The 23,586-nt window shown below is 41.6% G+C and overlaps 1 protein-coding gene across 1 annotated transcript in view; it reads left to right on the top strand.

Annotated features, from left to right (window-relative positions):
* ARHGAP26 (Rho GTPase activating protein 26) overlaps nt 1-23,586 on the top strand; it is a 334,209-nt gene that overhangs the window by 222,688 nt on the left and 87,935 nt on the right. The window contains exon 18 of the mRNA XM_012645781.1: nt 19,705-19,864. Coding sequence (XP_012501235.1) covers nt 19,705-19,864 — 160 coding nt within the window. The remainder of the gene's footprint in view (nt 1-19,704; nt 19,865-23,586) is intronic.

Raw genomic sequence — 23,586 nt, 5'->3', positions numbered from 1 at the left:
AAATTAAAACTAAAAAATTTTTGTAAAGATTTATGAATTCATTAAACATTTTATATTTTTGTAAATATTTTTAATGTCTGACTTAATAGAAGATAACTGGATAAATCATATCTTCTTCACTTACTCTATTGTCATACATTTTGTTGTTATTGAAGGATATGAAAAAAGGTCTCACACATATATGTAGTAGGAAAAGGAAGAAATATTTTAGTATAGCTTTTTCAGATAATTGTAGATATTCTTTTTTTGTTAATCTACCAAAACTCAACAAGTGGTAATTTCTTAAAGTTTTTTTTGCAGTGTGGAAAATAAAATATCAGTGAAGTGTTCACATGTAGTTACATTAAAATCTGTTACTCTACCTTGCACTTTTACCCCGTGTGATTTTTTTTTTTTTAAACATACATTGCTCATTTGGAAAATATTGGTTTATTGGGTTATGCTGATCTTGCAATGTGAACACATTTCATCATACTATATAAAAAAATCACATTTGTTAGTATCACCATTTATCTCACTTTTAAAAAGTCATTAAGTAGGGCCGGGTGGGGTGGCTCATGCCTGTAATCCTAGCATTCTGGGAAGCGTAAGTGGGAGGATCACTTGAGGTCAGGAGTTGGAGAGCAGCCTGAGCAACAGCGAGACCCTGTCTCTACTAAAAAAGAGAAGACATTAGCTGGGTGTGGCACATGCCTGTAGTCCTAGCTCCTTGAAAGGCTGAGGCAGGACCATCCTTTGAGCCCATGAATTTGACATTGCAGTGAGCTATGATGATGCCACTGCACTGTAGCCGGGGTGATAAAGTGAGACTCTGTCTCAAAAAAAAAAAAAAAAGTCATTAAGTATTGGGAAGCTGTCAAGTTCACGGTGCAGATCCAAGTTTTTTAAAATTATACTTTTTTGCTCGAAAGCATGAGTTTTACCATTGTTGTGTGCCTTAAAGTGACATATTTGCTTGGTTCGTTTCTGAGGAAACATCTACTAGACACCCAAGTCTCCATAACCATAGTTTGTGAGTTATTCTTTCCAGTTAACATGGTGTTGCATGAAAAGAGGTTAGTTCTGCTTGCAACTCAAACAATTACACAGTTGCTTTCCCTCAAGTCAATTTGGTATGCAGCAGAAGCACTTTATGCATGTTTCCTATTTCATTATGATATAAAAGTGTGTGATTAAGAGTCAAGACTTTATTAAGTTAGTAATTTTACTGATTTATGAAAGGTCCTTTTAGGTAAAACTGGGCTTCTTTTTTTTTTTTTTTAACCTGTGAGTATGTGGCAGTGAAGAATGCAATGACTGATGGTGTAGCTTGGTACCACCACTTAGATTCATGCTAAGGCGTCAGCAGTTTAACCGACCGTTGCTTTTGCATCTTCTGGAACCCCTTAAAGCATCTTGGAGACCTCCTAGGAGTTTATGGACCAACAGTGAGAAAACTGCTGTCCTAGCCAAAATAAAAATCACAAAATAGCCTTCTAAGAGGCTCATTACAGCCACCTGTTAAGAGGAACATATCTGACTGTAAAGTATGAATTAGAAGAAATTTCCCTGTGGGTATATTAAAGCAAGTTTACCTGTAGAAGTAGTCAGGTAGTTTCCTGAGAATTTGACAAATTCTATCAAAGCAAAGCTAACCTGAAAATTTCCCCATGTCACCTACTGACATCTGAGAATTTTGATTCAAATATCTCCAACATATTTGATTTGATTTCACATTCAGTGGGACATATTTTGTACAGGTTGTAAAAGTCTAGAGATTTAAAAAAATGAATTTTTTGGTAAAATTCCAAGTTTTTAAAAATTGTAGTTCAAACTCAGGTTCCTAACTTCTCAGAATTTCATACATTTTTTTAATATTCAGAAGCACTGTTCCTTTATAGCTCTTTCTCAATTTTCTTTACACTTGAGAACTTGTCTAATTAAGGAATTTGGAGTTCAAAGTTTAGAATTCTCGTTTTAAGTTCCTTTTAAATTCTTCTTGTTCTAGAAATGTGCTTGATATATTTGACCATAAGTTATAATGTTAGAGTTCAGACCGTATATTCTTTTTTGATCTTTACATTGGATAGCATAATTGTTATGGTATTTTAAAAAGTCAATTTTTTCCAAGCATACGATTTCTAATCTGTCATTTTAACAATAACATAGGTGATTTTTAAAAATTTTTAATTAAATTGTGTTATATGTTTTACAATTATTTTGCTCTAAATGGTGAATTCAAGTTTGACTGGAAACCAGTTCATGGAATATTCAGTAGGGAGTTTAGTTGACAGTAAGATCAATGTGAAACAACAGATTGATTTGTCTACTCTCAAAAACTAGTGTGATTTTTAATCTAGGTTAACTGGATCATTTTATCTAGAAAAGGGAAAAAACAATTCCTTGTAGTATTAGCACCAATGGGTAGATACAATAGGAAAACAATATTCAGCCCATTCTATTGTGAAGAGAAAAGAACATAAGGATTACACTGGAATCATGGTTCTGTTCCTTCTTAGCCGGGTGACAACTTTGAACAAATGACTCAATTCCTCTGAGCCTCAGTTTTCCCATCTTTCAAATTGGAATAATAACTCCTCCCTCATAGGAACTGGATTTAATAGTGTAACATATGTAAAGAAGTTAACACATTGCTTTAAACTTGATAGACACTCGATGTTTAACGTTAAAGTATAATTTTCAAAATATTTTTAAAATGTGACTTTATAAAAGGATAAAATGAGCACATGTCAAAGATTTAAAAACCTACCAGTAGAAATGTAAAGTTAGATCAAAAGAGGATAGCAGAGACTTGTTTATATAGCCAATGAAAGAAAGAATGCTGAAATCAGATCACTAAATCAGATTTAAAACTGATTAATGTTCTACAGGGCAATAAAGCCTTAACTTCTGAGATTATCTTTTCTACTTTTCTTCTCAGAAATTATTTATGTCTCTACTGGGCAGAAATCATTTACAAACTAGTCAATTTTAACTCAATTTGAAATCTATCTTTACAGAGTTGGGCTTCATCAGTAGTAAATAATATAAGACAAGCAGAAGATAACATATCCCTAGAAAATCATATCCCTAGAAAGTAAGGGCCTGAGCTGACGATAGCTGCCAGGGCAGGTGGGGGGCGTGGGCAGAGGAATGTAAAGTTTCCAGGGTTGGTTAACTTGGGTTTCAAAACCTTGTGGGAATGGAGATGAGACCTGGGGACTGCTTGTGGGTAGAAGGAATTGGAACTGAAACCCTACCTTAATCCGTGACAGGCTTCACCATCATCGAAAGGGTAGATTAGATTTAAAAATCTACTTTCCAGCACAAGGATACAATGGGAAATTTATTTTTCTATATCAGCTTGGGATCTGTACAGAAATTTGTAACCACATTCAAATTCATTTTACCAATATCACTCACTAATACCCCTTGAGTACTCACTGAAGAACATGCGCTCAACATACGTTGCCTAGGATTTCCATAAATAAAGCTCCTCTGCAGATAAAGTCACTGCTTGGCAGTCTCCTTAGGGGTTCTGCTGGCTTTGTGGGCAGCAAATGAAATGTGTACGATTTCGGCATGGACTTGATTTTCCTAAGCTCTCCTTTGCTTCTCCTTTCTACGTGTGACTGGATACACACATATCTCCATTTTCCAAACTCAGAGGTCTGCAGCTGTCTCTCCCTTGAGAAACGTCCCTGAGAGTGAGTGATACGCCAGGATACCTCATTCGGGGATGGTCACAACAGAGTTAGGAGGGAATGAGAATGAGCTGGCAGGAGGGATGCGTTTTTAGAGACAAGGACAATACAGAAAAGCGCTGCAGTCCTAGTGTATCAGTTCTCTTTCTCATTTTTCGTTTCCCTTTCAGTGCTGGGAGCCAACGGGTCTCGATGTACGGTTGTAACTTAGTACACCACCCCTCTGTTCCTGCTCAGGGAGTGGCCCTTAAGTGTCTTCTTTTCTGGCCCTTCAGACAGTCCTCACCCCCTCCTTTGGTCTCTGTTAACCAAAGGGGATTGTTTTCTCAGCCCTTTTGGGGGACTCCTCCTCATCAGCTGTCATCATTACTGATTTTCCCTCCTCCTTTCCTCAGTATCTGACCAGACAGTGCTTTGGTGTTTGCCAGATCTGATGGTCTTCAGAGAATGTCTTTCTGTAATTACTTTTCCTTTTATTCCTTTTAGTTTTTTTTTTAATTTCCCTGACTCAAACACGCACACTGTTACTTTGAACAGTGGTTTCCTACCCCCCTCTGTCTGGGAGCTGGATTATTAATTTTTTTGTCATTGCTTAATGGGAATGTCCAGATTTCAATTTCTGCTGCATGTTCTACCCAGAATTTAACCGGACAAGACAGGAAGAGAAGCTGGAGGGGAGTTGGTTATACAACATAAAAGCTTTTTATTTTCGTAATGGCTTGGAGAGCGCCTTTCCTAAGAGGGGGAAAAAAGCTGCTACCATGGCAACAGGTTCTGGTTTCCCTGGGGGCTGCGGTGGGGTGGCGCTGGTAGTACTGGAGTCTGGAGAGCTGGCACAATGACCAGGAGCCCCGGGAGCCTCCAGCGCATTTTCTTGTGGTAATTACTGCCATTTTTCATGTTGAGCTGTGCGTTACATGTGGACAGGAAGGTCGGCAGTGGTTTTGCTTCTGAGTGGCCGAGAGAGCTGAGAGACAGCAGAACCACGAGTAAGGGGCTGTCTCTGCACGTAACAGAGAACCTGCCCAGTGAGCGGCTGGCTGGGGAGACTGCCCTGCTCCAGCCCGCGTGGGAGCTTCATCCCACCCTCTCCTCTCCACGCCCTGCATCTCAGGCTCGGGGTTCCCTCCTGATAAACTCCATCTGCTCCATTAGCAATTACCAGAGTGTGAATCCCCCCGGCAGGTCTCCCTAGACAAGCCACCTCAGTCGGTTTTAGGGGTTTACCTTCACTAAAGACCTCAATGTTGGCCCCAAACATGCTGAAAAGGGTGCTTATTTTGACTCTTTCCTATAACACGTTATCATAGAGATTTCTTTTTCCTCTCCCGACACAGAATGCTGATCCTAATAAAACTAGGGCTACAATGCCTCATTCTGCTAATCACTGACTTCCTGCTGAACCCATGCTGACCACACAATTAAAAGTAGGCATTTTGGACTTCGTGGCCTGGTTCCTCCTTGCATTGCCCACCCGGGCTCCAGGGAGACAGAGACTCTTTCATTGCACAGCTCATGGAATACCAGAGCAGAAAGCTAGCCTTCTTACCAAGGCTTTCCTCACCGATAAGCTCTGGCTATGCTCATCCATCCTGCCTCTTTGAGGCTTCGATTTAAATTTGTTCTCCTCTTCCTCCTCCTCATCCCACTTTGTAAAGCACGTGGTAGTTTTCAGAACTCTTTTTACGACCCTTCCTTGCTTTGTTCTTTACAACATCCCAGTGTCCCTGTGAAATAGACTAGGGGGAGGCATTACTATCCTTTTTGGGTCTTGGTGGCAGTCACAAACCTTTATATGATGCCTGCCAAGTGCCACAGCGCTCACTGGAATCTGGTCGGATATATTGAAGTCAGCAGAAATTCTGAAACTTGTGTCCCTTCAAGTCCCTTGGCCATCAGCCTGAAAATTTATTTCACCTAGCAAACATTTATTAAGCACCTGTTGTACCAGGTACCAGACATACATCGATGAACAAGGCAGATGTGAGCCTTACTGTCATGGGGTGTACAGACCAGCTGAGGGAGAAATTAGCATCATTTCCCTCCTGGCCTTCTTTTTTTCGTAGTTGAGCAGACCCCACTGTACTCCTGCACCAAATACTGGGGCAGGAAAATTCACCCTTGCTCAGCTTCACAGAGAGATCAGATATCTCAGTAGTGTTTTTCTTCCCCATTAAATTTCATTAAAGATATATGGATTATAAATACAGGAATACTTTAGATATAGAGCCCTATTTTCAAAAATGTAGAAGTAAGGTGCCATTTGCCTGGTACATCTTATTATTTACCCATTACTTTCAGTCTGCTCTGCTGCAGACTCTTGTGTCTGGACCCTTAAAAAAGGTCACCGAGTCAATAGACATTTGGAAAAAGTTCAATATCATTACTAATCAAAGAAATGAAACTTAAGATAAAAATTTTCAAAATAATAATGCCTTATTTTGGTGTTAATAAAAAGCACCAAAAGAAAAAAATAAAGGGCCCAAAAAAATAGGCACACTAAAATATTCTAGATGGGAATGTAAATTGATGTAGATCTCCCTGGTGACACAATTTGGTAATGTGCATTAAAAATATTATACCCTTTCATCCAGAAATTCCATTTCTGTGAATTTATTCTAGAGAAAGAAAGATACATACAAGTATTTACATACAGGTTTACTGTAGTGTTACTGGAAGTAATAAAATACTGGAAACAATCTGAATGTCCAATAATAGATGTCTTAAATTATGTAATAGCCATACTGTGAAATATTATGTAACCATAAATATGTTGAACAAGACCATGGGTGGTATTTGAGAAGTTCATAGTAAAGCAATAAAAAATAGGCTATAAAAGTAGGTACATGCAATATGATTCCAGTTTGTTTTAAAATATAAGTGTATGTGTCTAGGAAAAGCATAGGACATAACATGTATACCTTGAAACATGAAATATAATTTAGTTATTTCTGGATGGTGGAATTTAGTTATTTCTGGATGGGTGATTTTTATTTTCTTTGTGCTTTACTCTTTTTCAGTTATTCCACAGTGAATACTTATAAGAAAATAAAAGGGAAAATATATATCTTAGTGGGGTTTTTTTCCCCTGATGATAGCACCAAAAGAAAAAAATAAAGGGTAAGCTGTTTAAAATAGTCACTGCCCTAAAGACCAACCTGACATCTAATGACATTAAAATGATTCTGTGTTAAGGGAAGATAGAAGCATTTTATTTCATAGGTTTACTTCTGTGTGTGTGACTCTTATGTAGGTGAGTATATGCTGAAGGGTGTATGTGTCCACATGGGAGTTTGTGTGTGTGTGTGTGTGTGTGTGTGTGTGTGTGTGTAGCCGGGTGCCATAGACTAGCAGTGCTGTGGTCCCTGTGGAATCAGCATCTGTCTGCGTGCCTGATGATGCTGCCTGTGCTCTGCTGGCCGCTGTTGTTCGTGGCTGCAGACATCCTCTCTTCAATGGCTCAGAAGTCTAAAGAAGTTTCAGCTGCACTGGGGTTTTATGGGACAGTGAAGTATATAATTGATGAAATCATTACTTGAAGCCACTTGCTGTTTGTTTTTAAGCAGCAATTCTTATCTTTTAATGCCAGTTTATAGAGAAGACTGTCTTTGGTGAGTGTAAGGATAAGTGATTATCTGTCATTTTTATAGTGAACTGTCTGAATCCTAACCTTTCATAGAGTAACAGGACTCCCTGAACCTTGTTTCTTCTTTTCTCCCCTCAAGTTTTCCAAACACCAGGGATCTTTTTCAAGGGATACTCTTTCTTGTGTTCTTTGCTTTGTTTCCTACCCTTGTTTAATGATTGCTTAGCTTTTTACATAACCCAACCAGAAGGCTGGTACATAGCCACACCCACGATCCTGTTGCTGTCTCTTTGTACGTAAATTTCTGGAAGGTGGCCCTGTGTGTGGAAGACTGAGCAGTGGGCTCTATTAGTGACGGTTTGCAGGAGGAGCTGCTGCTTAAATGGGTTGAGGCCACAGAGATGGGCAGGAGGAATTGCCAGAAGCCACAGGGTGTTCTCTGCATTGTGTGGGCAACCACATGGTGGCAAAGATTCCAGTGCTTCCGATTGTGCTCAGCAGCTGTTGACACAGACTTCAGAAGTCCAATGGAAAAGGAAGTGAGCTTCTTTGGAATATAATTCATTGGGTTTCATCTTAAAGAGATCTTAGGCAGACATCACTTATGTTTGTGGGTGAAGATACAACTTATTGTTGCCTACTTGTTTGCAGGGGTGATTCGTCCTCTCGTCCTAGGCTGTAGACTTCCAGACGGCACCCTTAGATGAATGGGGTCCGCTCACAGCGAGAGAGGCCTTCCCAGCCGGCCTGAGTTGATCCTCACCAGGTTTTGTCATACATACGTTTCTGTTTTATTTCTTTGTGCCACTTTTGCAATCTGACATTCTTACTGATGGGTTTGTCTGTTATCTGCCTTCCCAGTTGGACTGAAAACAGTGATTGTGTTAGTCTGGTTCACTGCTGTATCCCAGTGCCTAGAAGAGTGCATGACATCTCACAGGGGTTTGGTCAGTATTGGGTGTGAGCATAGTTGGTGAGTTTAGAAACAGATAGAAGGCCAGGGTAGTTGGAGCGCTGTGCGTAAGGACGCAGTGGTGTGATGTGAGGTTGAGAGGTAGGCCGAGGCCAGATCATAGAGGCCGGGGTGAGGAGTGTGGATTTGCTTGAGGATCTGATACTCATTAAGGGGTTTCATCTCTGTGGGTTTATACACTCTCCAGATTGGTTTGCTGAAGTCAGTTATCGATGGCTTTTCTCCTGGGAATTGTGCACCACTGTGTTCTTGAAGTGCTGCTTTAGCCTATATTGTCTTTCTGTTCCCCATCTCCACTGCCACCAGCTTGGCCTTCTTCGCTCACCTTGCCTGCTGAGCCCAGCGAAGCAAGATGACAACAGCTAAGGTGTCAGGCTTTGATGCATACACAATTGGAAGTGTTTTAGAACTTTGTCATTAAACAGTTTGACTTCCCTTTTGAAAAGTATCTTTTTGGTTTGAGCTTTGTGAATGACACTTGCTAAGAGCCTGAATGTTGGGTGGATCAGGGACCCAGATCTCAACTTCACTGTTTGAATCGTTTGGTGTCTCTGTTACCAGACACTATCTGCCATTCTCTGCCTAATGATACGTTGGTCTTCTCACCTTGGAGATCTAGTTCCTGTTGTCGAGACTGTACTTTATTTTAAAATTTGCTTTCATGGTAGTGGAATTCAATCCAGTTTTGTGCTTCCTGATAAATCGGGTTTTGTTTTGCACGTGTTGAAGTAAGAATTGCATTGGCATCATTCCCTGACGAATCTATTTTCGCAATTAAGGCAGTAAATACAACAGAAAGGTTTGTGTGTTTACTCTCGTTCTAACATGTACCACTATACATGAACACAATTATTTTAGATGTGTAAATAAATAAGAGCTATTGTTTCCTTTAGGCTTTGAACGTATATTGAAAATTTAGGAGGTAACAGTTTAGTGCAGGCAGGAGCTAGGAGATGTTAGCATAGAGCTTCAGGAGCAGGGGCAAGTATTAAGGTGTGATCCGGTCAGATTGTTTTTGTAAATTCTATAGACCGTGAAGATTTGTTGTCTTTTTAAATGAATTTTATTCATCAGCATCAGAAATATAAACATATAGAATGTTGATGTGCTATTCAAACAATTCTTCACGGATGTTAGAGATCTGTGATGTTCCTCATCTCTCCTTGTTAATATGAATGACATCCAGAAATTCCATGGGGTCTCAGCTCTTGCACGGGAAGAGCCATAAACTTTTCTGGACACCATAAGGCACTGCTTTTCTCTCTCTGTTAATGGACTATCACAGTTAATTCAAAAGTACTGTGATAGGACATGTAGCTTTATAAATTCCAGTCATTTTGGTAAATCAGCCCTTGAAATAAAGCCAGCTCTTCCAACCTCAGCCTCTCAGTTTGTTTCAGACTCATGGCAAGGAATGTAATTTTCTGTCTGTTTCCTTTTCGGGGTTAAAGTACACTCCTTTTCAAAAACATGCCAGTCAGATGGGTTATGCCCCTCATTTAAAAAATCTCCATGAAAGGAGATAGATTACGCGGGGTGGTTGTGTGTGTGTGTTTCTCTCTCTCTCTCTTTCTCTCTGTTAATCTGTCAACCTATCTCTGTAACATTTTCCATAATCCTGTCTGTGGATTTGCAATCTTGATCTTCCCAAGAAGGATTATGATCATTTCCATAGAAGCAGAAATGAGGTTCGCATCTCATGGGAAGTGAGGCTCTCAGAGTGCTGGGTCTCAGAGCCACTGTTCCTGTTGGATCTAAGCCACATGGCTAAGGGCCAGTCCCTTAACCTTTGATTTAGCTTCTTTGTCCCTGTTCTTTCATCTGTAAAATGGGGCTGGTAATATGGACCTGGCTTTAGAAGACTGCCATTTATTTTAAGTAATTAAAGACTGTTACAGTGGTTCAATTCAATGGACTGTATAAGTGTTCGCTATTGGTGCTGTTCGTGGGTGACCATTAACTGGGAGGCAGGTAACTTGCACCTAAAGGCAGTTTCTTACTCTAGGCCTCCAGTTCAGCTTGGCTAAGCATTCTGTCCTTCCACCAGGCTTCCCAGTGGGTCTTTGGCACAGTGTCCAAGGGGAGAATGGGGAACAACTGCAGAGACCTACCAGGTTAACACAGACACAGGCACAAAGGCACTGTGCCTGGCACATTTTGGTTACTCAAATAAATATGAACAGTGCTGTAGTATGATTTGTACAAGTCTTGAATTATTTTACCAGGTTCTATGCTAGTTTGTGAAATTCTTATCTCTCTCTTTGAAAGTTTAAGCAACCCATGGAATTTGAGCATTTAAGTCTTAGTAGTAGAGATCTTCCTGGCCCTACAGAAAGGGGTGACTAGTATTATGTTACCCCTCTGATATCAAAATCATCTGATTGCTTTTCATCTCACTCAGTGGCTTGCAAAGTCCTCCAGGATTGGCTGCCCCCACGTCCACTACTTCTCTGACTTCTCCCGACACGCTCCCCATTGCTCACTGGGCTCCCAGGTACACTGGTTTCTGTTAGGTGTTGCCAACATGCCATGCCTGTCCCTGCCTTGAGGCATTTGCACCTGCTGTTGCCCCTGCTTGTAGCTCTCTTCTGAGATGTCCCCGTGGCTTGCTCCCTTACCTCCTTTAGGTTGTCATTACGTGCCGCCTTCTCAGCGAGCCATCCCTGACCGCCGGTTTAAAGCGACAATCATTTCCCCAATACTCCTTCCCCTTTCCCTGCTTGCTGTTTCACCAGACCACTATATATTTTATTTGCTTATTATTTGTCCTTCCCCGAAAGAATGTGAGCTTCTCTAAGACAGGAAACTGGGGGTGGAAGAGTCTGTTTTTTTCACTGCCATATCCCCAGCACTTAAAAGCAGTCCCTGGCACGTAATGGGCACTCAAAAATATTTGGTGATTGAAAATAGATGATACACTATTGGCCTCTGTGCTGGGTCACCTTGCCCCTCCTTCTTGGGCACAAAATCTTGAAGCAGTATCTCTACAACCTACCTTTTGGGACAGTGTTAGCTTAATGGTGGCAGGCTGAGTGGTTGAAGGAAGTGTCACCACAGCAGGAAGTGATGCGTTTGCAGCACTTGGTGACATCAGGTTGACATCCACGTAGGCAACTTTTATACCTCTTCTGTTTACCTTCTGGCATCTCTCTCTAGATTTGAGAGCTAATCAATAAATTGGTGATAAATGAGTATATAATTTGATATATAATTGATTTATAGAAACTATAAAGTGCTTTGAAAATGTTAATTACATTGGACTTGGGAATGGATTGTTATGTAATCTAAAATAATTGAGTAATTTTCCAGGAAGCAGGGCTTCCTGGGTCAGCTTCTCAGTAGACCGTTTTATATGTGAATGCTGCCTTTCCTCATCTCTGCCCTGTGGACTGTACCCAAGAATACAGCTACTGGCTGAAGCCTAAATCTTCCAAGACCATATAGGTGGAAGTTAATCAATTAATCCCTATATCTAAGGAATGTGCCTTCTCTGTGCATAAGACTATTCAGATACCAGGTAGCTGAGAGAGTGTAGGGCAAATAAAATTCAGGTTGGCCTGTTTTTGTTTCTAAAAGACGGCGTTTAATTTAGGAAAACTAGCCACCTTCTAGTAAAAGTATAATTTCTGTTAATAAAACCTGGGCTATTCTACAAGGTAGAAAAGCCTAGGGATTTTATACTGTTGGTAGACATAGATGAACCTAATATCCTTGTTTGCTTTCAAAATTTCCTTGTGAGAATAATCAGGTTCTCTTTTGCCCTATGATTTGCTTATGTTTAGGCCATATATTAATAGAAACAAAGATGACTGGGCGTGGTGGCTCACACCTGTAATTCTGTAATTCTAGCACTTTGGAAAGCCAAGGCAAGAGGACTGTTTGAGGCCAGGAGTTTGAGACCAGCCTGAGCAACATAGTGAGATTCCATGTCGACAGAAAAATAGAAAAATTAGCTGGGTGTGGTGGTGTGTGCACCTACAGTCATAGCTACTGGGGAGGCTGAGGCAGGAGGATCGCTTGGGCCCAGGAGTTTGAGGTTGCAGTGAGCTGCGATAACACCACTGTACTGTAGCCTGGGTAATAGGGTAAAACCCGTCTAAAAAAAAACAAAAGAAAGAAAAAGAAGAGAAGCAAGTGACGTCAAACGTGTTCTCTCTCTCTCTCTCTCTCTCTCTCTGAATCATACAAGAGCATTTAGGAGCAGTAGCTCTGAACTTAGACTGCAGACTGTTCGACTTCCAGTTCTAGCTCTACCACTTATTAGATATGTGACCCTGGAGAAATTTCTGGCTTTGAGCCTCAGCTTCTTCATGTGGGATAGGAATGGAATTTACCTCAGGGTTACTTTAAAGATCACGTGAGATAATTGATGGCATGGTTATGGCTGGCTCACAGTAAGTGCTCAGTTAATTAAAAGCTGCTGTTACTATTACTGACAATAATAATAATTATTATTAATAAAGACAGGAAATAAATGGATTTCAGAAATGGATATAAGAAAAAAGAAGACACAGGAGAAACTGTCCTAGGTTTAATAAATGTCTTGGAAGGATGCTGGCATAGCAATGTGAGCTTATGCTATATTATATAATGTGTATTAGGTGATGCATACAATGGTGATTATTGTACCCTGTGAAAATGTTATGGCTTTTATCTCTTCCATATTAGTGTAGCCCAGGAGAAACAGCCAGTGGGTTTTGTGCCGTCAGTGTCAGAATGAGCTGCTCCGGCCACTCCCCCCACCACTGCCCCCAGCTTGGCAAAGGCTCTAGACAGCAGTAGGTTATGTGACGGCGTAAACCAGGCGTCCAGTGGGCCGAGCCTTGATGCACTGAGAGGAAGGTGGCCTCCCAAAGCGCTCCCCCAACACGCGGTGTGGGCAGACTCTGTGCTGGGCCCTGGGGAGGTGACAGTGAGAGAGGCTGATGCCGTCCGTCCTCTTGGAGCTTCTGGCAAGTGGGGGAGACAGAAAATGACAATTCTATGAATGGGGACATGTTTATAATTAAGTTCGAGGAATGAGAATTGAGGAATTAGAGAGTTAGGGACCTGCCCTAGAGTAGGGTGTCCAGAAAGACCCCTTTGAGGAGATGAGAGTGGCAAGTGGGGGAGAGCCAGATCGGCGGGGGCTGCAGAGCTTCCCAGGCAGGGGGGCGTCAGCATCAGGAAGGACGGAACCGAGGCCTAAAGAGATGTTTAGCCCAGAGGTCAAAGAGCGAAGGGAAGCATGGTGGGGCAGGCCCTCGAGAGGTCTGCTGGATCATGTAGGTCCTTACAGGGTGTGCCAAGGGTTTTCTTTTTTTGTAAATCATTTTTTTTATTTTTGTAAAATATACATAATGTAAAATTTGCCTGCCATCTTGACCGTTTTTAAACGTACAGTTCAGTGGTGTTGTGCAACCATCACCACCATCCATTTCCATAGCTCTTTTCATCTTGTAAAACTGAAACTCTGTACCCATTAAACAATAATTCCCCATTCCCTCTGCCCCACCCCGCCAGCCCCCGGCAACCACAATTCTACTTTCTATCTCTATGAATCTGGCTCCTCTAAGTACCTCATAGAAGTAGAATCATATAGTATTTGTCTGTTTGTCACTGGCGTGTTTCACTCAGCATAATGTCCTCAAGGTTCATCCTTGTTGTATAATAGTATATGTCAGAATTTCCTTCCTGAGGCTGAGTAATATTCCACTGTATCAATATTACACTTATCCATTCGTTCCTCGGTGGACCCTTGGGTTGCTTCTGCATTTTAGCTACGATGTATAATGCTGCAGTAAAGATGGTTGTGCAAATACCTCTTCAAGACCCCACTCCTGATTCTTTTGGGCATATACCCAAAAGTGGAATTACTGGGTCATATGGTAATTTTGTGTTTAATTTTTTGAGGAACCACCATACTGCATGCCAAAGATTTTTAGCTTGAAAGCAGAAGCTTTTGGTGGATTTTAAATAGGGAATGGGGTTGGATTTGAGGAGACTAGAGAAGAAATAGAGCTTGTTGCACACTTAGATTTTAGAACACCTCTGGTTTAGGTCGCAAGCTATATGCAAAAAGGTACCTCATCTTTTTCGAATTTCCTCAACTCCCTTTTCCTTTTCTCTAAAGAATTTTCCGTACCAGGTTTGCCTCTGTGAGTGGGGGTTAAAGTTGAGATAAGCAATACTGGGCAATACTTAACATCTCAGCAATCATGTTTTCCCATCAGAAATGCAGCTATATGTTTCACCAGAAGCAGAGAATACTTTGCCAGTTATTCACAGAGCTTTAATATCCTTGGGGTGAAAGCAGTACAGCCCCGGATGGACACACATATGACCATAATTGTCTCTTTTTTGGGCTACGGAAACCATTTTGATATTCTCTCCTTTTTTTTTTTTTCCTTTCTATTTATCTTCTCTCAGTCTAATAGTGTCCCCTCTTTCATCATCAGGAGCCGGCTCTCTGGCTGTGCCAGCCAGCTATAAATGGAGCGCTGTCATACTCGGGGGCCAGTTCATCATTTTCATACTTTCGTCAAGTGTGCAGCCATTGTTCACTGCAAGAAGGAGGAAGAAACAGTGTTTAGTCCAGTATTGCTCCTGCGGGCACAAATGCCTCCCCCCCACCCCGTTGTCTTATAATTTAGAAATTTGGGCGGCGAGTAAGAGAATAGCCTCTTTTTTTTTCCTGTTATAACCACTACCTTTTCCCGCACAGTCTCAAGCACACAACTGCCCTGTATATTCATTTTGGGTTGCATTTTCTGAGGAAAAAGAATGCCTTTTTTAGCCCAGGCTGAACATGTCCGAGTCGTGTGGGAGCAGCTGAGAGCCATGGTTAGGAGCTGGGGCTCGGCGGCTCAGTTCCCCTCCCGGCTCTGCCCTTCATTAGCTGTGTGACCTCAGACAAAAAACTTAACTTCTCAGTGCTTCCCTTTCCTCCTTTGTGAAATGGCAGTGATAGTGGTACCTACCTGCCTCCAAGGTTCTCAGGAAGATGCAGTGATGCTGTGTAATTACTCAAGGCTTTGTGTCTGGCTGCTCCCTAGGTAACCATTCCCAGAGAGATGTTAGATATGGTGGCGGGCGTGACCCCAGTCGGTACACAGAACAGTTTATGTGACGCTCTCATGGTGCCAGACATTGGGACAGTCCAGTGGCTCTGATGGGTATTCTCGGCAGAGGCCTCCTCAGCACCGTCTGGGCAGGTCCGGCCTCGCCAAGTGCAGGCAGCACATGCGGTCCGACTGCGGAGAGGACACGCAGCTACCAGTGTGGGCGCTCCCCCCGCCATTCCCCGTTAGATCCGGGGAAGTATTGCAAGTTGGGGAAAGAAACCAGATTAACAACCCTGGAAAGTAGACTTACCTGGCTAGCCTCAAAAAAGTGTCATTCCAGCAGCTTAATTTCCAGTTAATCCTTCTCGGCCTCCCGATGAAGCCTATTTGTAGACCCTGCAGTAGGCTCGTGTATTGTTGGAGTACTTCAGGGCCCATCTGTTACTGTAAAAGTACTGCTTAGTGCTTACAGAGCTCCGGCTCTCGTGTAAACTCCAGGAGAACGGATGTGTTCCCTCTGACAGCATGGGGATCTCTACATACAGGCCCTCAAAGGGTGGGCTACTGCCTCCTCCCCTCATAGCGCTCCACCACCGTCGCCACCATCCTCATTGGAAGTTAGCTGATTCCACCTCCCAAAGGGTGTCAGATCAATCCAGAGAACCCATCTATTTCCCCTCTGCCAAGGCCATTTTCATTGGAACATGCTCTTCCCTCATTAACTGCAATTCAGGAGGGAACTGCCTAGAATATGGGATACAAATCCCCCCCTGATCCCCAAGAGCTGCCCTGAAGCTGTCATGTCCCTCCAGAGATGCACTGCTTCTCAGCCGATGCAGCAGACTCTAATGGTCACACAAGGAACTCGGTCTCTCCCAAGTGAACATCACATGTGGGAACTGTTTCCCTGCAACCTCCAGAAGAGCCTGTAGAATTGGCAGTTCTCTCAGAAGGCACCAGAGCAGACGTGGAAATCTGAAAGGCATGTATCAAAGACTCCTTCATTGCAGCGTGCAATGCACAAGAAGCTTCTGTGTGTGGATTTCAAGTCAAGACTCAACATGACATCCTGAACTGTGTGAGGAGGAGCTCGGGCAGCTCAGTTACCAAAACAGAAAGCAGGTTCTCGGTGTTTTATGGACCTCACTAATGAACGAGTCCCGTGGCCTCTGCTGGACTGGTGTCCCAACACCCTGCCAGCCTGCTTTCCACACATCTGTAAATTCGTCAAGCTGTAATGGATGTCTGGTGCCAGCAGAGGCTGAGGTCTAGGCCTTTCTCTCTGGGATACATGGAGAACTGAAGCCATTAATAATTCATCCTGGAGTAATGAACATAGCTGTACCAAGTTGTGAGCAGTACTAATCAAGTGACAGATCAATTTATTCAGTGTGCCAAAAGATAATGGTAGTAATGAAAGGTGTAGCTTTTCCTCCCCCAAAGTTTCCTAAGACTTAGATCAGTGTGTTTTTTTTTTTAAGTTCTAAAATAAAATAGATCATTAAAAGGGAAATGAGTTATGCTGGGTAGCCTCAAGCCTATTTATATTCAGAGTTGCTGATCCAGAATTACTGTACCTTTTCTCCAAATGCCTTTGGGCACTGGGGCCTGCATATCAAAGTAATTATCACTCATTAATTAAATCTAAGAAATGGAACACAGCTCGAGACTCTGAAAAGGGAGGTTGGGATCGTTGAGATACATTCCCCCAAATCATCGATAATAATTTGAAGATTTATGAGTAAGTACCTGGGTTGGGAATAATTGTTTCGTGTCTACTCAGAAACTCCCCTCATCTTTTAACACCTCAATGAATGCTCCTTGTGCTTCTCCTGTGCCAAGCACTGTGCTCAGCACTGATGTGACCAAGTTCAATACCACAGTTCCTCTCCTTGGGCCCCGGCAGTGTGATGAATGCAGGAGCGGCCCGACACTTCTGTCTTCCTCAGGGGTGGGGGTCTGGGGAAAGATGAGAGGAAGAGTCAGAAAGGAAGAGGGGTGGGCATGTGAGCTGAGCCTTGCAGATCAACAGCTTGCCAAACACAGAAGGAAGCATAAGAACATTCCAGGCAGAGGAATGACATGGATAAAGGCAAAGAGGTGCGAAAGTGGATTGGGGATAGAGAATGAATTATTATAACAATTACTACACTTCCCATGAATTATCACATTTAATCTGCGCAACAATCTCACTCTGCAGGTATAATATTCACTGCAACTTCCCCCTTTTATTTTTTAAGATGATAGACATATTGAGTCGCTTGTCCAGAGACTCAGAGCTGGGAGGTGGCAGAGGAAGGGTTAGAGGTGATTTCAAAAAGGTGTGCTATTCTATAAGTATTCAGACTTTGTGTTATAAGCAGTGGGGCCCATGCAGGGTTTCTAGTCATCAATATCAGAACAATTAAACAATAGAAGCCTCGCTAAACACTTCACATATGCCATGGCATTGTGTTCTCTCCCCAAAAACAGGAGAGGTGTGACACTGTTGCCGTTCTCAGCAGAGGAGCAACATGATCAGAGCTGGGCTTTAGACAGTAACTGGTGGTGTCGGGCAGGATAAAGCTGAACTTAGATGTTCTAGAGTCAGGGAGCCCAGTTAGAGACTACTGCTTTAATCAGATGTAGTGTGGAGAAGCATGATGGTCAAAAGTGATCATCATCCAAACCATATGTTTTTATATTGGTCTACAATTTGAAAGTGTTTTTATACATAAATAGCTTGTTGATTCACTTGCACAAGGGACCTTTGTGACACGAGGGGTAAGTCTACTGACTTAGCTCATTTGGGAGGGGAAGTATAAGGCCATAGAATTCCCTTCCCACACACAGAAGCTGATGTTGAAAGTAGTGATGTTAAAAGCAGCTTGTAAATATGCATACTTGCTGATTGACTGAGGCACCGAACCAAAGTCTCTCCCTCCTGCCAGGTAAGAATTTGACCATCTGCATTAACTCCTTCAGACTTGAACCATGATATCATTCTGAGTAGAATGGAAAACTTTAAGCAAAACCAGGAGACTCAGTGCAAACTAGGAAAATGTTTATAAAATATTCTAATGTGGACCAGAAACAGGCCAGGATATCGGTAGCAACTTTCCCAGCTGCAGGTGTTGCTTAGCAATCAAAACAAATTCTCTTTCTGCAATTAAAGTTTCATGGACCTGACTATGCTCTGGCCCTTTCAGAGGAGGAGGTTAAATTAAATTAAACTCTTAGCCTTAAAAAAATTACAGAAAAGTACACATCTGCTGATAAAATTGGTTGATTTAATATTTCAATAAAAGCTCAGTTGAAAAACCAGCACTTAAGGCAGTATAATCTCTTTTCTTCCTACAAAATAGAAGTATACAAGAGAAACAGTGCAGGCATTTATAGAATTGTGTGAAAAAATACTCAGTATAAATAGCACTAAATGCTAGGGAGGTAGGTCTGTGCAAACTGTCGATCTCTACCCAGTTTCTCTCCAGTTTCAATGAATAGTAATGAATAGCTTCCTTCTTCCAACAGGTGATTTAGGGAAGCTTCTGATATTTCCTTAACAAAACTGAATGGCATTAACTTTTAATTTATTTATTGCCGGTAGATGATTTGTATATTTTTACACATGGGACCAGCAAATGAACAATTGAGTTTTATAGTAGGTCATGGTGGCCTGGGCATGGAGTTCAGATATATTTTGAGTAGTTGTTAATCCAAAAATACGCATATATATTTAGCAAATTACTGAGACCCAGCTACTGCTGACCCTGTGTGTTTGTTAGGCTTTGAGTATAAGTGACAATATAAACACAGCCACATACGTGGATATACAGTAGTGCCTTTTTACTTCTGTTTATGCCACATGTTTTACTTAATGTGAGCCACATGTTTAATCTGATGGGCCTTTAATACTTGGAGTCTAACGTGCTGAATTTCCTGACTTGGTTTTATTAATACATATCCAGATCTGTCCATTTTAAAAATTAGATCCATTTCGTGCCTATGTTTGCACATGTATGAAAGCTATCAAGAGGTTTTTTTATTTGCAGTAGAGAAAATGCTAATGATTGCAGTGTTTTAAGCATCAGCCAAGTACATAAGTTGTAATTAAGAGGGATTAGCAGTTACCTGGACTCACAGCACAGGGACTCAGATGTGTAAAAGTTCATCATTTGGCAGATAGTCGCTTCGGTTGGTTGGTTGTTTTAGGCAAAATGGAAATGGTGAAGAATGTCGCATCCCGAAACAGCAAAATAGCCTGCATGTTTAAGATTTTTGAAACTTTGGTGGCTGAAAATACAAGTAGAAAAATCTCTCTTTGGACTTATGGCATCTGAGGATGTCGCAAGTTCTGGCTTCAACAAACGAGGAGATAGGAAGGGTCCAGGCAGGTCAACTGTTTCTCTCATCTGTGCCTTTTCTTTTCCTCCCTCCCAGTGTTGCTAACAACCACAAGCAGAATTTGATGACGGTGGCAAACCTTGGTGTAGTGTTTGGACCCACTCTGCTGCGGCCTCAGGAAGAAACAGTAGCAGCCATCATGGATATCAAATTTCAGAACATTGTCATTGAGATCCTAATAGAAAACCATGAAAAGGTAATGTATAATTGGCTACTGGAAGTGAGGAATTTACTTTGGGGAAAGCTACCTTGGCTTTGGCCTTCAGAGTTGACTCAGGTTTGCATTGCTAATGGCTCTTGCCCTCTAATGAAGATGCTGGTGGTAGCGGTGATAATCATAAGGGTGGTGGCAGAGGTGGCAACAATGGTATGGCGTCAGTAGTGTTGGTTGTGGTGGTGGCAGCAGTGGACAACATTTACTGAGCATTAATTCTGTGCCAGGAGCTGTGTTGAGCACTTCATATATATTGTTATGTTATTCTTACAACGATTCAGTGGAGAGATACTATTATTATGAACCTCATTTTGGAAACACTCTTTGCCCATTTTTTACTGCATTGTCTTCTTACAGATTTATGAGTTTTATTAATATTAGGGATATTAAATGTTCTTCATTTGTGTTGTGAATATTTTTCCTGTAGTTTGTACAGGAAAACTTCTGATTTTATAAATGGTGTATTTTGTCATACAGTACGTTTGCATGTGCGTGCGCATATGGATAGTCTTTTAGGGTACTGGGGCTTCTGGTCTTTCTTAAGGAGGTTTACCCCACCCCACATTGTGGAGTATGGTAACATAGAGCTGCCCTCATAGAACTGAGGGGAGGGGACACAAAGCTGTATTCACCTGTCCCACTTCATCGATCTTAGTAGCAAATGCCTGCAATATTTCTCAGAACTCACGTAGGGTTCCCTGGAGCACCATTTGGCAGCTACAACTCTGGAATCTAATAAAAAATGCTGTTCCTCCTAAACAAACACTTTGCCTAGAATGGCGAATTAATCATGCAAAATAAATCTAGAATCTGACCACTCCTCACCACCTACACTGATAACACTCTAAGCCACCATTACCTGCTGTCTGAATTTTACAGGAGCCTCCTAATTTGCTTCCTTTCTTCACTTTCAGACTGTCTGTTCTGATATCAGCCACCAGAATGACATTTTTAAAACATTAAGTCACATCTTATTAGTTGTCTGCTAAGAATCATCCAGTGGCTTCCAATTTCACTCAGCATAAAGGTCAGAGTCCTTGAATGAGCATGTGAGGTCTTACGTGGTCTCTACCCCCACCACTGTTACTTACCCGATCTCATCTCCTGCATCGTCCCTCTAGCCACCGTGACGGCCTGCTGTTTCTTATACATGGCAGGCACACTCCACCACAAGGCCTTTGCAGTTGCTGTTCCCATTGACTGGAACACTGTTCTTTTATAAAACCACATGGCCTGTGTCCTCTCTTCTTTCAAGTGTCTAAGTGAGGCCTACCTCGATCTCTCTGTTTAAAACGGCAGTCCCAACCTCCAGCTTTCCCCTTCCCCTGCTTTATCTCGTTTCATAAGTCAAAAGGCAAAATTACAGCAAGTTTAGTTTAAAGATCTTAAACTGGCTTTTATTTGCAATTCTAGAATCATTCTGCAAAATAGAATGAGTGTTCCAATGAGCTGTGCAGAGGAGATTGGCTTTATAGACAGAACAGGGCTGATGAAAGCGTTTTTCAAACAGAGAACAAAAAGCAGATTGGTCGTTTTGAAGTTGCTTTCCTTGTAAAGGTTAAAGCAGAGGGGACTTCCTTAACATGCTGGCTAAAACTGGCCTGTTTGGGGATTTGGCTGTTATCTCTCTCTCTTTTCTTATTTCTTGGAACATCAGATGCTTAGTTTTGTCTTGGTGGCAAGGAATGTCAGCATGAGTGACTCCATTTTGGTTTGCCTGTTGTGCCTAGTGTTGGAGCTCAGTGCAAACGAATGGCTCCCTATAAATTTTATTTAACACATAGCACTCCTTGTATCATGTAGCATACTATATATTAAATAATTTACTTATTGATTAGAGCCATTGCCTTTCTGACCTCCACTAGCATGTGTGCTTCCCGGAAGCAGGGACCTCTATTTTGTTCACCGCTTGGTCCCCAGTTCCTCAGTAGGCACCCAGTACACAGGTTTTGGATGAATGTGGCAGCTAGCGTCTAAACTGCCTCCCCTCCCAGTGATCCTTATCTTCTGGTGTTCCTTCCTTTGTGTGGTCCCCTCCAACTCTGACTAGCGCTAGCCTAGGTGATCAATAGGATATTGAAAAAGTAATGGTGTGTGACCTCTTGCAGGCTTTGCCTTGGTTTCTGGACTTACCTACTCTGGGGGAGGGAAGCTCCCATTTTACAAATCATAAGCCTGAAGTGCAGAGAGCTTAAGAAGCAGCTTGCTAGGAGAGGAACGAGGGTTGAACTTAGGACCAGTCTCAGAATCCAAGCTATTAAAATTTACTCTAGTTAATCTCTATTCAATGCGGTAAACATTTATTATCTACTGTTGGCCAAAGATAAATAAGATAGGTCCTTTTTTGTTCAAGGCACTCCTATTTTATCAGGGTATAACTAACCATAATACAATGTGCTAAGTGATACCCGGTTAAATGAATAAAGTGTTATGGCACCACCGAGGAAAAATAATTTAATTCTGCTGGCATTGGACTCTCACAGATCAATAGAAGTTCTCGAGGCAGAGAAAGAGTAGACACAGGAGGGACAGCTTTCAGGAGATCAACATTAATCAAGCCATGGGTATTAAAATGGCATGGTCGTGGAAGACTCTGGGTTATATGTTAGCAACTGGTAGGAGATAATGCCAAAGAGTTGGATTTAGCTCATTTTTCAAGGGTCTTGAAAGCTATGGAAAGAGGTTTGAATTTACTCCTAAAAACTGGGAGTTCTCAGTGGTTTTCAAATAGAGGGGTCAGATGATTATGTCAGCACTTTAGAAAGATATCCCTGGAAGCTGAAACAAATTGTACTCTGATTGTTGATATCAAAATCACTCATTAAATAAATAATAAAACTATAGAGTTGAACATGCTGTTGTAAACTTATAGCTCAGAAAGTGTAACCTTTGACCTGCAGCCTTTACTTACAGCGTAGAGTGAGATCCTAATGTCCTTTGTTTCTTCTTGCTGGACTTCCTACGGGGAAATACTAGCTCTTAGCATCATCTCCCACCAATGAGTCCATACTTGGACTCTACCTGGATTATAAAGAAGGATAAGCTTGAGAGTCTGGCTCTTTACCTGTGGTCAAGTTTCAGAGTTGAAAGTTCAGAGGGCGAAGATTTGGGCTCTTACCATGCTTATTTTAAAGAAGAGGTCAATTATGTGACATTATGATTTCTGTATGGACAGAACCTTACCCCAAACTCACAGCTTATCACTCTAAGTCTTAAAACATCAAATAGGCAAATACCTGAGGTTATAGTAAAAGTAACCAACATTTGTATGCTTCTAGTTAAAATTTTAAAACAAAACAAAGTATTGAATGTTGTCATTGTTCAAGATACCCCAAAGCCGAGAAATTCTCTTTTTTACAGGTCTTTCCTTTTATTGCTGTTTTAAAGGCTTACTTGCCAATGACTTTGAAAATTTTAGATGTCTAAGAACAATAGCCATAACAAGAAAATAAACTGCATGCTTTTCATAGTTTTGGTTAAATGTGAAATTTCAGGCTAATAATTGTGTGTGTGTGTGGGGGTTGTGTGTATGTGTGTGTATACCTTACTGTTAATTTCTGACACACAATACTCACCTGGCAGAAAAAAGAAAAGAAGTTAAATTAAAAAAAAACTTTTAACACAGTAGAGTTGCACTCATTCGTTCTGTCACATTCCACGGTGTTTCTTTTGGCTGTGGCATTCAAGGGTTTCTGTGCATGAAG

The sequence above is a fragment of the Propithecus coquereli genome, unplaced genomic scaffold (genome assembly GCF_000956105.1).
Source record: "Propithecus coquereli isolate 6110/MARCELLA unplaced genomic scaffold, Pcoq_1.0 Scaffold236, whole genome shotgun sequence".
Lineage (NCBI taxonomy): Eukaryota > Metazoa > Chordata > Mammalia > Primates > Indriidae > Propithecus > Propithecus coquereli.
The sequence above is the reverse complement of the archived record's forward strand: the minus strand, read 5'-3'. Positions and strand labels throughout refer to the sequence as shown.